General features: G+C 48.1%; 1 protein-coding gene across 2 annotated transcripts; it reads left to right on the top strand.

Moving 5' to 3' along the window:
- The first annotated feature begins 1,347 nt into the window (after positions 1 to 1,347).
- RGD1562683 lies at positions 1,348 to 15,979 on the top strand. 2 transcript variants are annotated; one of them, NM_001108314.1, is made up of 4 exons: positions 2,575 to 2,695; positions 4,605 to 4,730; positions 14,562 to 14,754; positions 15,091 to 15,209. In NM_001108314.1, exons 2-4 carry the CDS (start codon positions 4,630 to 4,632, stop codon positions 15,100 to 15,102), a joined length of 306 nt encoding a protein of 101 aa, NP_001101784.1. In that variant the 5' UTR covers positions 2,575 to 2,695; positions 4,605 to 4,629; the 3' UTR covers positions 15,103 to 15,209. The 2 variants fall into 2 exon arrangements, with proteins under 2 accessions (XP_063126684.1, NP_001101784.1); XM_063270614.1 differs by having other exon boundaries at positions 1,348 to 4,730; positions 14,562 to 15,979.
- Positions 15,980 to 16,261: the final 282 nt, after the last annotated feature.

Below are 16,261 nucleotides of genomic sequence, written 5' to 3'. Positions count from 1 at the left end.
ATTCCATTAGAATGATCATGTTTTGGGAGCTGTCAGAATCACCAGCACATATTCATGCTCGGATGGGTGTGTCTGTCTGGATATCCCTATTTGAAAGTGGGGCAACTGCTGGCTTCTCTTGACCTCCTGGCTCTGTGTTTTCTTCTCCTTACCACACTTCACTCAGGGCCAGGAAGGGGCGGATCTTCCCTTCCAAATACTGCACAGTTTAGTCCCCTATACCTGGCTCTTTATATGCTGCACAGGGGACGAGCAAGGGCGGTCTTTCTGAGGTCGGCAGCGCAGTGCATCAGTCTGCAGAGTGCTGGGGTTCATCTGCTGCGTTGCTGTGTATCCAAATGCTAAACACTCTTTCCCACGACCTGACTGCTCAAGACCAGTCAGTTCTCTTGCACACCAGCTTTTGTTGTACAAACATTGTCCCTCAAGTTATCCCTGATTGGTTAATAAAGATGCCTACAGCCTGCGCTGGGCAGAAGAAAGGAGGCTGGGCAGGGGTTCCTGGGCTTGGGTCATAAGAGTGAGAGAGAAGGAAGTCACCATGGGGTAGATGGACCAGGAACTTGTTCATGGCCGTGAGGGCTGACTTGATGGGATAGGAACTGCCCAGATGCAACATGGTGAGTGATATTTCGGGAATCACCACAGGGAGGTAGACAAAATAGCATAGAGGGTTGATATCTGCCCAACTCTGGTGCTTTTACATTTTTTGTCTTTGTTTTTTGTTTTGGTTTTCTTTTAAAAATAAATCTAAAGGTTTCTGTGTCTTTTATCTGGGAATAATATGGTCTGAAGTGGGGTAGAAACCCCTAGCAGATATTCAAAGTCAACAAAGGGTGCAGCAACCCCAAGAATACTAATGAACTACTACAGCAGAAACCATCTGTTTCAGTGTACAGATGTGGATGTGCCCTCCATTAACTCCTATGTATCTCGTCATCTTCCTTGCCCTTGGCAAGGGCAAACCTCTAAGATCAAGCAAAGAAAGGCAAGGGCAAAAAGCACGCCAATACTCTGCATACTTCTCTCTTTGTAATCTAATCTACCCTGATGCCAGAACAGCCTCTTGTCAAAACACAGTGTCTTAATTTGGTTTCTTGATTTCTGTCACTGTGAAGAGACACAGTGGCCACGGCTACTCTCATAAAGGACAACATTTAATTGGGGGTTGGCTCACAGTTCAGAGGTTCAGTCCATTGTCATCAGGGCAGGGAGCATGGTGGCATACCGGCACACACAGACATGGTGCTGGAGAAGTGGCTGAGCATTCTCTATCCAAATCCAAAGCAGGGGAGGGGGGAGGGAGATAGGGGGGAGGGGAAGGAGGGGGGCTTGGCTTGAGCATATGAAATGTCAAGGCCCACCACCACCAGTGACACATTTTTCTCCAACAAGGTCACACCTCCTAATAGTGCCACCCTTATACAACTATGGGGGCCATTTTCATTCAATCCACCCCACACAGTGAGTATTTGATGAGTGCATGAATGGGTGATAAGGATGACTAGTTCTCTACACAAACTTGTACAGACATATATCCACCCTGGCAATTCTAAAGACAGACACTTACACAGTCCATTTGGCTGTCAGACTCTTGATGTAAGAAACAATGGCTCCGAAGGAATTGGAATTCACCTAAGAATTCTTGCAGAAACAAGGAACAGGCTGAGCCTTGTTGCTAGCCAGAGAGAGAACTTGATCCCCTGGAAGAGATTTTACCCCATTCCAGTAACTGACTGGATTATCTTGCAGGCCAGACCAGAGATGAGACAGAGAATCAGTGGTGGACAGGTCCATGCTATGACCAAGACCTCTCAGGTGTATATGTTTCCTTCCTTCCGATTAAACCTGAACTTCATGTCAGTGTCCCAGTGCTGAACTTGGGGTCACTAGACCTCTTTATGGGTTCTCCTCCCAAAGTGGCCACATGGGATAAATCTCCTTTCTGTTCTCTTCACAGGATTCTGCCACCTGGTGACACTGGAGTCTTCAGTGTGCCTAAGCGGTCTCTGTCATGTTCATGTGACAGCGAAATTGTTAATATCATGGCTCTCACACCCAACATCACTGAGTCACATCTCACTGTTTCCCAAATGGCTCATAACTGGCATGGGCACTTTGCCATGAAGAACTTAAGAATCCTGTGTTCTCGGAGAAATAACTCCTTGGAGCAGCAAGAGAAAAGCTTTCTCCTTTCTCCGTGAAGTACAATGTCATAGGAATAATAAGCTCCTGTTAAAGAGAAAACCGTGCCGAACAAAGCCAAATACATAAGGGAGACTTCATTCAGGGAGCCTTAGTGAAGGAGAAAGGCCAGAGGTTGAGGACAATGACACAGAGTTAGTCTTTCTGATGCCTGTCCAAGTAGGCTGCTACTTTCAAGTGAGACTCGGAGAGGGGGAATTGTCACAATGACTCTGTTTCAAAGGGATGGCTCCCAGGTCCTTCAGAAAGACATTTGCGAGTTGTCAAACTAGAAACATTTTTTAATACATTTCATAAAATCACTTTTATTTTGCTATCTAGCTCAGGCTGGCCTTGAACTCACATTCCTCCAGCCTCTGCCTCCCAAGTGTTTGACTACAGACCTGTATACACACCAACATATCAGGCACATAGCTATGAGTTTTGAAGTGACTAAGATAGAATTAACCATGACAGACTTTCTAAAAGAAGCAAAGATAGGCCCCTAGAGGTAGGTATAAGATGGTCTTAAGTTGAGTAAAGCTGGGAAAACCACAAAGCAAAGGGCAGGTGGTTTCCTCAGGGATTCGGTGAGAGCATCATGTTTTATAAAGCTCACTGGACAGCCTCCTCAGTGTAAAGTGTCTCTGAGGCAGCAATAGGAGAATACAGCTAGTGTCCATTTCGTTTGGTAGGTCGGCCGTCTGGGTCAGCCACCAGGAAAGAGGATGGTTCTTGCCATTCGCTAGGGTCTTGGTGTTGGTGACAGGAAGTCCTTGAATATGGTCCTGCCCACCCAAGGGTGTTAGTCAAGAGTGCCTTCCTAACCCAGATGCTGTTATCGGACACAGGTGTGTAAAATACACCACAGGCACAGGTTTGCTTTTCCTGAGGATATCATACCTTTCCATGGTGGAGGAAATGTCCATGGAATGGGAGTACACCTTGAGTAGGGTCTTAGGGCTTTATTGCTGCGAAGAGACACCATGACCACAGCAACTCTTATAAAGAAAAAAACATTTAATTGGGGCTGGCTTACAGGTCAGAGGTTCAGTCCATTATCATCATGGCAGGAAGCATGGTGGCGTGTAGGCAGATTTGGTGCAGGAGAGGTAGCTGAGAGTTCTACATCCAGGTCAGTAGGCAGCAGGAAGCGACAGTGACACGCTGGCCAGGCAGGAGCTTCTGAGACCTCAAGGCCCACCCCCTAGTGATGCACTTCCTCCAACGAAACCACTCCCACTTCCACAAGGCCACAGCTCCTAACAGTGCCACTCCCTTTGGGCCCATGGTGGCCATTTTTATTCAAACCACCAAGAGTACCTAGTGTGCCAAACTATAGATTCAAAACTAGTCCAGTATTAGAAACAAGGAGAAAGTAACAAAGACCGGAAAGATGCATGGGAACTCCGAACTTAAGGGATTGGTTAAATCAAGAAGGCACAGGTATGTTCTTACTGAGAGTGTAAGCTGTGGGTCAGGTGAGAGCAGTACTGTGAGTGCCTTAGAAAAGCTCGGAGATGTAGAAAAATCTATAAGTGAAGGTGAATGAAACCTTTCTCACATGCCACGTTCTTGAGATTTTATACAGTCAGGGCTATTTCAGGACCTTTGCCATGGGGCTGCCTCAAGACTCCATGGTTCTAGTCAGAAAACAGATATTTGGTGATTATAATGGAAATTTATAGTCATGCTTTTTTTTTTTTAAATGCCAGAGAACATCTCTCCACTGTTCGAAGGTAGCACGTGGCTTGGTACTCTAGCACACAGCATGCTTTGGTGTGTGCGTTCAATTACCCCGCAAATGACTGTTCTCAAGCAGCATTCTCTACCTCCCCAATGCTGCGTGAGACCCTTTAATACAGTTCCTCATGTTGTGGTGACCCCGTCGGTAAAATTGTTTAGTTGCTACATTGTAACTGTAGTCTGCTACTGTTGCGGATTGTGATGTGAACATCTGTGCTTTCCAGCGGTCTTAGGTGACCCTTGTGAAAAGGTTGATTGACCCCTAAAAGGGTCGTACCCCACGGGTTGAGGACCATTGCTCTAGATTTTCACTTTTGGTATCCTTAAAAGTTGTATACGTTTTAGTGACCTTCGTTAAACTTCACGGGTGACGAAAGGAGTTACTTCAAACACAGCCCTTAACACTGGATTTCTTTTCTTTTCTTTTCTTTTTTTTTTTGGAGCTGGGGACCGAACCCAGGGCCTTGTGGTTGCTAGGCAAGCACTCTACCACTGAGCTAAATCCCCAACCCCACTGGATTTCTTTTTGGGAATCCCTCTGTGTTTACTTTTCTATGGCAGAGTTGGAGGAAACTAAGTCCTTTTACTTAGGAGAGAGCTGGATAAGACTTCAGACCAGGAGGTTACTCATTGAGAGGATTATTCTGAATTAATACTGTGATTCTAACCATGAGGGGCCTCCAGTTAGGCTGCATCTCAATGGTGGGAGAGAGGAGAGAGGACACAGAGAAAGCAGCTACTCTGAGCAAGCCCCTCATGAAAGCTGACTGGAGCCACCGGCTGGAGCTACCGGCTGACTGGTAAGGGCTTTGGGAACAGGCATCGAGATCATCCCCATGATACTCCCTGCCCTTGTCTATCCTGCTTCAGCGCCTCTGCTGTGTTTAGCGTTTTGTGGGTGCTGGGCCCCTACTTCATGCTCTCTGACATCCAACTGGACCTTTTCCCTATGAAGCGTCTACCAGACCCTGACAGTCCCCGGTTGGTCCGTTTACCTGTATCTCTCTGCACAGCCCTTCCCAGCCCCCAGACAACATCTCCTGATATTTAAGAAGCAACCGGATTCTGGGCTATTTTCACTTGGAATTTTGAGCTTTCTCTCTCCCCAAATCCCCTCGGGCTATAAATTAATTTGATCCAAAGCATGCTTTTAAGAGGAGGGACTCTAGTGCAGGACAAGGGTTTGCTCTTTTTGAAATTGCATATAATTTAACACGGTATAACCTTGGAAGACGAAATGTGACCTGCTCAGAGCGGTGCAGCGGGATTTACGGAGGCTGGGTGTCTGAGAGCCCTGTCTCAAAGCGGGCAGGTATTGGGTTTCAAATTATCAAAACAGCCTTGTACTCTTCTTGGAGTTATTTTGACATCTGAATAATAGCTCTGGCATTCCTCTCATCGTGTAAGTCAATAACATCGACTCGGTATGTTCCTTCCCTTATTTTCATTCCTTATTCATCTATAACCTTAGATCAAGCATTCATGATTACTTTAAGCCTTGGCTTAGGTTTGGTACTTTGGCACTTGGTGATGCTGGAGACTCCTCCCGTTTCCCTCTATGTTTGCTCAGCGATTCCAGAATGTTCTCTTCCTGAGACAAGGCCTCTGCAAAAGCAGAGAAGTGGGTGGAGCAGTTAGCCAGGATCTTTCATTCCAGCCTCCGTCTGTCCATCCATGTTACAACCTAAACTTCTTCCGGTTCCTCTCCACACCCCGCCACTGTCCGTGCCCTTGTTTCCCACCAGAGTTTCTGAAGAGCTGTCCCAGAACTGGTGTCTGTTAAGCTGGGACCCTGGGGCCTCACCCCAGGCCCGAAGACTTGGGCTCTCTGGAGAGGAGGTTGTGGAAGGTGCAGTTTTAACCAGAGAGGCTAACAGTGTCAGCCTGAGAAGCTGCTGCTCACGCCTTCCTGAAGTGAGCTCCTGTTAACTTGAGGTGTTTTCTCCTAGTTCAGAGGGCTGGGGAGGTGGCTCAGTGGTTAAGTACTTGCTGTGCGTGTTTGAGGATCCGACTTTGGATACTCAGAGCCCAGGTAAAGCAGGGTATAGTGATGAGCCTGTAATAGCACCATAGCAAGATAGGGGTGGGGCTCATGGACTTCCATATCGCCTGGATAGTCAGCTGCTAGCAGGAGATACTGTTTCAAACAAGGTGGAAGGTGAGAACTGACGCCCGCAGCTGACCTTTGGCACCTCCCTCCCTCCCTTGGCATGCGTGTGTTTACAGGCATGCTCAAAACCATGCACCCATCCCCACAAAATGCTTGCAAGCTGTAAGTTCCCAATTGCCTTTGGAACTGCAGGCCCTGGGAGCATGAAGATGTGGGAGAGACTGAGGTGAATTGAACCTAGTTTGGATTTCAGTTCCCCTTAGAGCAGACGGATGGCCTTGGGTGGGTTATTTGACCTTTTGAAGTTCCAGGGCTTTCATGTCTGGCTGGGGTGACAGTCTCTCAGACAGTACTGCTCTGGGGGATGCCGTGTGTCACACATGCAGGGCCAGGAGCCTCTCCAGTGTGGTCATTTTTCTTCATCCTTGCTCCTGCCCATGTCCTGCTTGCTCCTTATCTTTCTCCGTAGCATCTCTTCAGTTAACCGTTAGAAGCACTGCCCACCCCCCATACTCCTCTTTAAAATGATATCAGCACATTGAGGCTTTTTAAAATTAATATTTTATTTATTTACATTCCAAATGTTGGCCTCCTCCAAGTCCCCTCACCCAGAGTTCTTCACCCCATTCTCTCTCCCCTTCACCTCTGAGAGGGTGGCTCTCCCTCTCTCTCCCCTGGGCATCAAGTCTCTATAGGATTAGGTGCCTCCTTTCCACGGAGGCCAGACAAGGCAGTTTTCTGCTACATATGTGCTAGGGTATGCTCTCTGGTTGGTGGCTTAGTCTCTGGGAGCTCCTGGGGTCCAGGTTAGTTTACACTGTTGATCTTCTTATGAGACTTCTTGACCTTTTCAGGCTGGATCCCTCAGCTGAGTGTCTGTTGCTTTGGCATTTGGGTCTGGCATGTGAGCATAGTGGACTTGACTCAGGTATCCATTATGGCACCACATGAATTTGGTGTCACATCCCTCTTGGCAGGCAAATCGCCCCACGGAAGCTGTCACATAGCAAAAGCAAAGCCAGTTAGTGACTTTCTAGTTTCTCACGTTAGATATGTGAAGCCAGAGCTGGACTTGACGTCAGGAGTGCCAAGTCCTGTGGGCTTGAAGACTTGCCATCTGCCCTGGCCTGGGGTTGGGGAGTGGAAAGAGGGCACTGTCTGCCGCTGTCTGGTCTCTGGCTGTGCTGGAGTCTCAAGTTCCCTGGCGCCTTGGAACCTTGTCCAGCTTCTCCAGGTCTCCTTCCCAGGCTCTTCTTTAAGGGCTGCCTCCTGAGGACTGCACAGTGTACCCCCTCTTTTTATAAACTGTACACACTGTCAGAGTGTTTTCACTGGGGGTGACAAAAAGTATAAAGACGGTAATTTGACTTTTATTGTTTTGTTTCCATCTCCTTCAAGAATGTCAATATTTAATGTTTGAAAAACCAAATATGCAGAGAAGCAACTCATAACGAAGTCAACTTCATCTGAAGGGCTTGATGTGCTAGGGGCCGAGTCCTAGCCTAGTGTGCAGGAAGCCCCTGGCTAGGTTCACTCCCTGGAGAAGTCTTAAAATAGAGGCGGGTACAGAAACACTAACTTAAAACTGTGGGAAATGGCCATGGTTTCCACAGATTAGTTTACTTTTTTGTAGGGAAACAACACATATCCAGAAATATAGGCATAAGATGGACCTCAGCCTGTCACGGATACTGTGAGAAGTGTGGCTGCTAGAACTTTCTGCTTTAGAACACATGGAACACGGTAGTGGGAGGTTCAGCCTTAGGGTGAGCATGTCATACGCAGGTGCCCGTGGAGTTTGGAAACAGACAAGTAGGCTCATCTGAGGGACCTCCTCAACCCGGAGATTAATATCAGTGTGTTTTCATTTTGCAGACACTCAATTATATTTTGGGTTAGATGCAAGATGGCCCTTTTATTTTTTTAAAGTTACACTTTGCCCTTACCCTTTTGGTTTCATATCACTGTCCACAGCATGATTCCTTCCCCTGAACCTGTCTCTTCCTGCTGTCTTACACACTGTGGCTTCTGTGGACATCTTACACAAATGTGGTCAACTCTCCCCCATGGTCGTTTGGACCTTTAGGAGCTGGGTCTCAGGGATTCTGAGTTTAAGGGGCTTGGGAATGACCTCATGTTTCTGGGATGCTGCGAGGACACTGCTCTCTTGCTCTGTGAATGTGGAAGCAGGGAACAATGTTCTGAAGATCTGGGAGAATCAGACAGTTAGACACAGGCACAGACACGAGGGGCGGAGAAACTGTGAGGTCCCAGGTCCTCCAGTCTCCTCATCCGTGCCTTCCACCAGGGACAACGGTAACCTTCTTACCAAGTTCCTTTTGTGACTAAGGCAGCACAAATTAATTTGTAGTATTTTTCATATGATGAACCTTGACTGAGACAATCTCTAGTTCCACAACTGGAATCCAGAGTTAGGCCGGTGCTGGGACAAATGCTTGTGCTAAGAAGTATAACCCCTTCCCCCAAATCTGGTTGTTGATCAGCTTTTGATCGCTGTGACAAAATACCTGAAGCAGACACCTAAAAGGAGGAAAGGTTTGTCTCAGTCTGTGGTCATGTGACTGTGGTTTCTGGGCCAATGGTGAGGCAGAACCATATGCAGAGCCAAGCAGTTCTCTTTGCCGTGGCCAAGAGACAAAGAGAAAGGAGTCTGTGTCCCAACATACATTTCTATGTCATGTCTACAGTAACCTACTTCCTCCCAATGTCCCCACCCTCCCATAGTTCCAACAGTGGACAAAGGCATAAGACACTGCCTTTGGGGGAGCACTTGCGATCCACACTGTAACAGTTATGAACATTTACAGAGAGGAAAGGTCCGATAAATCAATATAGCTAGGTATGCTTGAAGTGGAAGCGGAATGTTTGCTTGTTCCCTTTCAGGGACATCTAAGAAGGTCCCCTCAGTAAATGGATGACCAAAGAGAGCTCAAGGCCATTGGGCAGCTTCTGCCAAAGGACATTGCTGTCACCCAATTGAACGCTGTGATAATTATCATCACGGTGTCAGCCACCCCTTGTGGAATGACACTGATCGTCGTGGCCTCAGGGTCTCGTAACAGATCAGCCTGGTGTTTAGTGTTTGTGTAAACCTATAGACAGGTCCTCAGAGCACCACACAATGACTCAGGCAGTGGAGCCTCTTCAGAGCCTTCTATTTTATCCCCCTTTCCCTCTGCTGAGTGGAGCAGCTTCAAACTCATGATTTCCCTTTCTTAGCCCCCCTAAGCACTGGTATTGCAGGAATGTGGATTCTCTCTCCTTTTCTTAGCTCATTAGTTTCTCTATACCTGAGGAGTATTGGCACCAAGACACACCAATGATTACCAAAATCTGTTGACTTTCCAGACTCTTTTCCATATATGTCTTTTGTATACCTTTTGTAGGACTCAAGTTAATGTCAATTCCATGTGAAAGTTGTTACATTGTATCCTTGTGCTGGTTAGTTTTAACTGTCAACTGCACACAACCTAGAATCACCTGGGGAGAGAGCCCTTTGAAGAATGATTTAGGTCAGGTTGGCCTATGGGCATGTCAGCCGGGGATTGACTTTGTTAACTGCTGTAGGAAGATACAGTCCATTGTGGGTGGTACCATTCCCTAAGCAGAGGGTCCTAAACAGTTCCGGGGAGGGGAAGGTTAGTTGAGATCAAGCAAGCAGATAGGCCTGCATTCATTTCTCTCTCCTCTCTTGCCTTTGGATGTGATGTGAGTAGCTGTTTGAGTTCTGCCTCACTTCCCTTCAGAGATAGGCTGTAATGTGGAATTGTAAGTCAAGTAACCCCATTCTCTCTTAAGTTGCTTTCCATCAGGATATTTTACCGTAGCAACAGAAATGAAACTAGAATAAGTGTTTTGGAAATCATGACAAGAAAATAACCTGTCAGTATATACTCTAGCTCCATGTTTTAGGTTCTGAGCCAATCCGATTTGTGGATGTAATCCCACAGGTGGGAAAGCACAACCTTGTATCTACTGTTATCTACAGGTAGCTTAGGAACATAGAATCAACGAACACATGTGTTAATACAGCATGATATCTAATATATAATAGGATTTATTAGCTTGACTTATACAACCTCAAAGTGGACATCCGTGTACCACAAAGACCCACAGCCCTTTAGCTATCCAGTTAAATAAACAGGCCACTGCAGTAGTCCTAGTCCAGTCTGGGGCCAAAACACTGACTGATCCCTTGATCCTGGTGTCCCCACTAGAAGTCTGATACTGTTGCAGCCTGACCTTAGAGGACGAGGGCAGGAGCCATGTGCATACTCAGAGGTGGCTCCCTCCTGCCGTTCCCCATCCCTCTGTTCCTCAGTCCACGGAATAGTGCTACTCACATTTGAGTTCCTCACCACTGTTCCTCCGGACAGTTTTCTGTGGAAACACTCCTACATAGATGCTTCGCCACTCTTAGACATTTCTAAAATCCAGACAAATCGACAACCGAGACCACACATTTTGTAGCCAAAGGCCAGGGCCAGGGAGCAAACACCTGGGAATCAGCCATCCTGGTTTACAAGGGGAGCTGTCTGTGATGGCAGAGTTTCTAGATCTTCTGTTTCCTACATGACACCCGCTGGCCACACACGTCAAGGCAGCACCCAGAATGTGTGCCTCGCATGACCAAACAGCCAAATTGTAAGCTTTGGACCCTTTTGATTACACATGGTACACATGGTGTGACTACGGAATCTGACAGTCAGAGCAGATGATAAACACACTATAATCGTTGATGTTGGCACTGTTGAGGTTTTATGGTGGTTTGAGTTACTGATCACATATCCCTAATTCTGACATCTCCCACTTCAAAAAGGCCAGTGGTTGAGAGGCTGGCTCTTTGAAATCAAATTCCTCATTGTTCTTTTGGTTGGGCAACTCTGTTGCAGTTTTGGCTTCCAGTAGCTGAGGCTCTGTGGTCGGGGTAGCTGCGCTGTGGCTTTCTCTTCTACTTCTGGCGTTCACAGGCTGGTGCAGAGGGCAGGCAGGCAAATGAACCCTGGGAGGAAGAGTATTTGCTTCTCTTTCAACTTGCTTGAGGACCAAACCACAGCCACATTGGGAGGGAGTAGCCCAGCAGAACAGCAGAAACTCCAGGGACCTCATCCAGCACCACAAAACCCTCGGTGCTGACACAATTTTGTTTGTGGACTTTAATGACTCTTCCCTGGTCTTGGTTGCTGTGGAGAGATGGCTGGAAGAGGGGAGTAGGGTGCTTGTTGCTTGTCAGTATTTCTGTAGTTGCTATACTCTCTCTCTCTCTCTCTCTCTCTCTCTCTGTGTGTGTGTGTGTGTGTGTGTGTGTGTGTGTGTGTGTGTGTGTGTGTGATATGGGTATGTGGTGTGTATGCATGGGTGTGTGCACAAGTGCCTATACAGGCTAGAGACCAACTTTGGGCGCTATTTGCCAGGTGTTGCACATCTTACTTTTATAACTGTCTCTGGTAGGCTTAGAACTCACATCTTTGGCTAGACTAGCTGTCTGGCGAGTCCCAGAGGTCCTACTGTCTCAGCCTCCCCAGTTCTGGGATTACAGTTGTACACCATCACTTCTGGACTTTTATCTGGGTTGTGAGAGTTGAACTTAGGTTTTCATACTTGTGTGGCAAGCACTTTACGGACTGAGATATCTCCCCAGCCCAGTTGCTAGACTTCCCTAATGAAAGTTGATAACAACCTTTCCTTCAGGAGGGAGGTCAACAGCCTCAAGCACCGTGTAGGTAAGCTTTGGTTTGTGGTACGTGGTTTTCAGTCTATGGCCTCAAGTTCACGAAAGCTAGGAAGCAGAGCTGGAAGCTGGTGGAGTTGCACTTGCCCACACCAGTGCAGAACCGCAGGCCTGCCACGGAAGAAGCCATGTTTGGTTGAGGTAGTGGAGGGATGATCTACTGAGTTGTCACTGATTGGCTTTCTCCAGGAGAAGCCTGTAATGACTGGTCTGCAGATTTCCTTCCTCCTAGGCTGCTGAGAAGCATGATGGTCTTTGAAGGCTGGTCTGTTTTGTTTTGTGCTCCTTGTGTGTGTGGTTTGTAACCTCTCACAGGCTTGGTGGAGCTTGTCCATGTATATATGACCTGGGCCTAAGGACTCTTCTCTGATCTGGGGCCAGTTTCCTCCTGTGCTTACTGCATGCACTCAGGACAGGCGATGAAGGTGAATCTGTCCCATTGGTTACCCGGCACCTGTGTAGTCCTCCCTGCTGTGGTCCTCCTATCTGGTCAGTGCTGACAGAAGGTAGACTTCATTTGCCCCTGGAGTCAGAGGAAGCTGGGTCTTAGCGTCTTCTGCTTGCAGGTTTCCTCCTCATTCTTTACTTTGAGGAAAGCCAGGAGGCGAGGTCCACTGGAGTCACCCACACCAGGTTTTTCTAGTGTCTTCCTGCCTTGAGCTTGTCCTGACTGAGTCACGGCACATGGGCACCTGATAAGACCCTTGCTCTTTCCGTTCCTCTTTCTGTTCTTGTCCCTCACTCTTTACTCCTTCAACTATTCCAAGAGCACCAGCCATATAGATGGCTTCCTCCAGGCTGCAGGCATCCTGTAGACACACTTCCCTCCCTTCATATTCTCTCTGTCCCCTTTATTATTCAAGAACTTGGGTCATGACAGGATGATCTGATTTAGGATGCCTAAATATGTTTTAAGCAGATTCTTCTTTTTGAATGCAAAGTGAACATGTTGTAGTAAAAAATGGGACCCCCCCCCCCAGTGAAAGCGGGATTTAGAGTAAGCATTACATTTTATGATGCCGGATGAGTTTTGAGATGTTCCCACCCTGTTTCCCACGTCTAAGGGAAAAACAGGCTTCCTGTTCAGAAGGCTTAGAGCTTCCCTTGCTTACATGGCAGAGTCAGGAAGCATTCTATTTTCAAGAGCACAGAGAGGTAGGGAACAGGAATGGGATGATGGTCATTCCTGGAGACTGGGGAGTGGTGGTGAGTACTTGTGTGAGGCAGGGGAGCTGTTCTGTAAAGGAGTCCTCAGACATGGTAGGAGCATCTTGGAGTGTGTGTGAGCTGGCATGTTGTCATGTGACAGTGGGGTTATGTGAGCTGGCATGTTGTCATGTGACAGTGGGGTTATGTGAACTGGCATGTTGTCATGTGACAGTGGGGTTATGTGAACTGGCATGTTGTCATGTGACAGTGGGGTTATGTGAGCTGGCATGTTGTCATGTGACAGTGGGGTTATGTGAGCTGGCATGTTGTCATGTGACAGTGGGGTTATGTGAACTGGCATGTTGTCATGTGACAGTGGGGTTATGTGAGCTGGCATGTTGTCATGTGACAGTGGGGTTATGTGAGCTGGCATGTTGTCATGTGACAGCTGGGTTATGTGAGCTGGCATGTTGTCATGTGACAGTGGGGTTATGTGAGCTGGCATGTTGTCATGTGACAGCTGGGTTATGTGAGCTGGCATGTTGTCATGTGACAGCTGGGTTATGGGAGCTGGCGTGTGTGAGAGTTGAAGTGTTTAGGAGCTGGGGTGCTGCGAAGAGTCGGGGTATCAGGCACATATGAACTTATGTGAGAGCATGTTGGGGTGGGAGAGTTGGGTCGAGTGAATATAGGGGATTGGAGAGTTGTGGGGTCCACATAAATTGGGGTGTGTGTTATGAGTGTTAGGGTACATGTGAGATTTGTGTGCTGGGTGTGGGTGCTTGGGTTTTATGATGGGGTCTGGGTGTTGTGGGTGGGTGTGTGAGGTGTGTGCTCTTTGATGGATCATAATTTCAGTTTGGCAAAACAAGAAGGGCCCTGGATACGGAGTGTGTCAATGGCCGTACAGGAATGGCACGTACCCAACACTACAGAGGGGCACATGGAAAATGGTTAGAGGCTTGGTAGAAAGGCACACCTAAATATTTTTATTATTTTTAAATAGGTGTGTGTGTGTGTGTCTGCTTGTGAGTGAGTGGGCCGCAGGGGCCTGTGATGGTCAGAGGCCTCAGGTCTGCTGGAGCGGGAGCCGTAGGTTGTGAACCACGTGACCTCGGTGCTGGGAGGAGCAGCAGGTGCTCCTTAGCAGTCTCAAGGTGCACGGTCCATCTCTCAAGAGGCTGAAGCAGGAGGATTGAGAGTTCAAGGCCAACCTAGGCTACGTAAGCCAGATGAGCTCTTAAAACAAGAGCAAGAAAGAAACAAAAAAACCACGTAAGATTAGGATGTAAATTCCACAAGCCTTTGTAAAACAAAACAAGGACCAAAGGGTAGGCTGAGTTGAAGCTTTCCTTTCTGTGTTTTAAGAGCCACAGTGAAAGCTAGCTTTGTGTAGCGGCTTCCGGAGGCAGTGAGGTTACCTGGTTTTTATTCCCAGTGATGAGGTGGAGAGATGGAGAGCAGCAGGTAGAGCCCTGACTCCCACCCATGGCCTGCAGCTTGCTCCTGCCCATCCTCCCACCCGCTGTGCCCCCTAAAGCCAGTGTTTGCACTGCAGAAATTCGCTGTCTTTGTCTCTTCCCGTCTCTCCCTCTGCCCCTCCCCCACCTCTCTGTGCAGCGTACTTTCAGAAGCCCGAGGACCAGAAACTTCTATTTCAGCAATGGAGAGATGCCTCTGTTTTCCTTCTTTGTGGCTGAAGTTTGAGAGAGAGGCCTGTGCTGAGCTTTCTGGAAGACTTGCCCTCCTGCTGCTGTGGGCCCAGTCTCTGACACCCGCCTGGGATTCAGGTCATATCCACCGCCACTTCAAGGTGGGCTGCTTGCTTTAAAGCCCTTTGATACTCTGACGAAAGCCTATGTCCCATTTGAGGTGCCGACCAATTCAAGTGCCAGCTGGGCCCTTTGTTTATGATTGGCTCACGTTTCCGAGTGAATTTCTTTCCGGAGACGACATCCTATGAGTCACCTTTGAAATGAGAATTTATCGGCTTAGGGTCAGGATAAGTGTAGCCATCTGAGGGCCCGTTTCAGTAGTATGGGTCTGTATTAAAGATAGAGGTGCGTCCTCCCACACGCTCAGCCCCTGAAGTCTGTTGCCTTCTCCAAAAGAACAACATCTCTCACCTGCTTCTTTTATCTCTATCCAGCTGCGGACCTGACGGTCTTACTGTTACCCAATTACCAGCTTGGAGCCTAAGTCTTGAGTTTGATTTGGAAATGTTCTGCCAACACGCATGCTCTTTCTGCTAAAAAACCAAACCAAACCAAATAAAACAAAACATGGAGACAGGATGGATCGGCTCTCTCTGTGTCTCCTGTGTCTCCCTCAACACCCCCAGCTGCCCAGGGATCAGACAGTCTGGCCGTGTCATACTTAAGACAAACAACAATGAATTCTCTCTCCTTTCCTCTTGGGCACTGTGTTCAGGAGGCAGTGAAAACTGGTTTCTGCTTCTTTCTTTCCTGGGAGTTGGGTATTAGGAGAGGCCCCTCAGGATGGTCCTCCTGATTATCTACCCTTCACTTGTCTTTACTGTACTCACTGAAGGCGCTAAGAGTGGAGCGGTGGGAATTGGAGGGTTCTTCTTTTTAAAAACGTCTTTAAGATTTTCTTTCTCTGTGGGGAATGGTATCTCGAGCAGGACGTCTGGCACAAGCATGATGGAGCAGGATTGGAGTACACACACCTCACTGTTCTGCTTCGAAGTCCTGACTCAGTCCCACCTCGAGGTGCAGAGCCTCCTCTTGCTCAGTGGTGTGCAGCGTCCACTTAGATTCTCAGGAAACTGAGTGACTGCTCGGCCATTTGTTTGAAAACCTGAATCTGCTTGTTGGACTCAAACCAGTCCTGTCAGACTTTTCTCTGGGCGTGGGGACAGTTTAGAGGGATGAGAAATTATCCTGGCGTTACAACGCAAAAAGATTTTCTGCTGGTTTAGTGCTCTTTGTTCAGTCCTGGCAGTGTGGTTGTCAGTGGTGTGGTGGTGGCAGTGGTGTGGTGTCAGTGGTGTGGTGGTGGCAGTGGTGTGGTGGTGGCAGTGGTGTGGTGGCAGTGGTGTGGTGGTGGCAGTGGTGTGGTGGTGGCAGTGGTGTGGTGGTGGCAGTGGTGTGGTGGTGGCAGTGGTGTGGTGGTGGCAGTGGTGTGGTGGTGGCAGTGGTGTGGTGGTGGCAGTGGTGTGGTGGTGGCAGTGGTGTGGTGGTGGCAGTGGTGTGGTGGTGGCAGTGGTGTGGTGGTGGCAGTGGTGTGGTGGTGGCAGTGGTGTGGTGGTGGCAGTGGTGTGGTGGTGGCAGTGGTGTGGTGGCTTGGTTCTTTGTCTA

This window comes from Rattus norvegicus, chromosome 11 (assembly GCF_036323735.1).
Source record: "Rattus norvegicus strain BN/NHsdMcwi chromosome 11, GRCr8, whole genome shotgun sequence".
Lineage (NCBI taxonomy): Eukaryota > Metazoa > Chordata > Mammalia > Rodentia > Muridae > Rattus > Rattus norvegicus.
This window is presented reverse-complemented; position numbering and strand designations above follow the sequence as displayed.

Coding starts and splice junctions, on each gene's coding strand:
- RGD1562683 (XM_063270614.1), top strand. CDS start 4,600: ATGAGGGGCCTCCAGTTAGGCTGCATCTCAATGGTGGGAGAGAGGAGA. Junction 4,731..14,561: donor CTGGAGCTACCGGCTGACTG/GTAAGGGCTTTG, acceptor CTCTCTGTGCAG/CGTACTTTCAGAAGCCCGAG.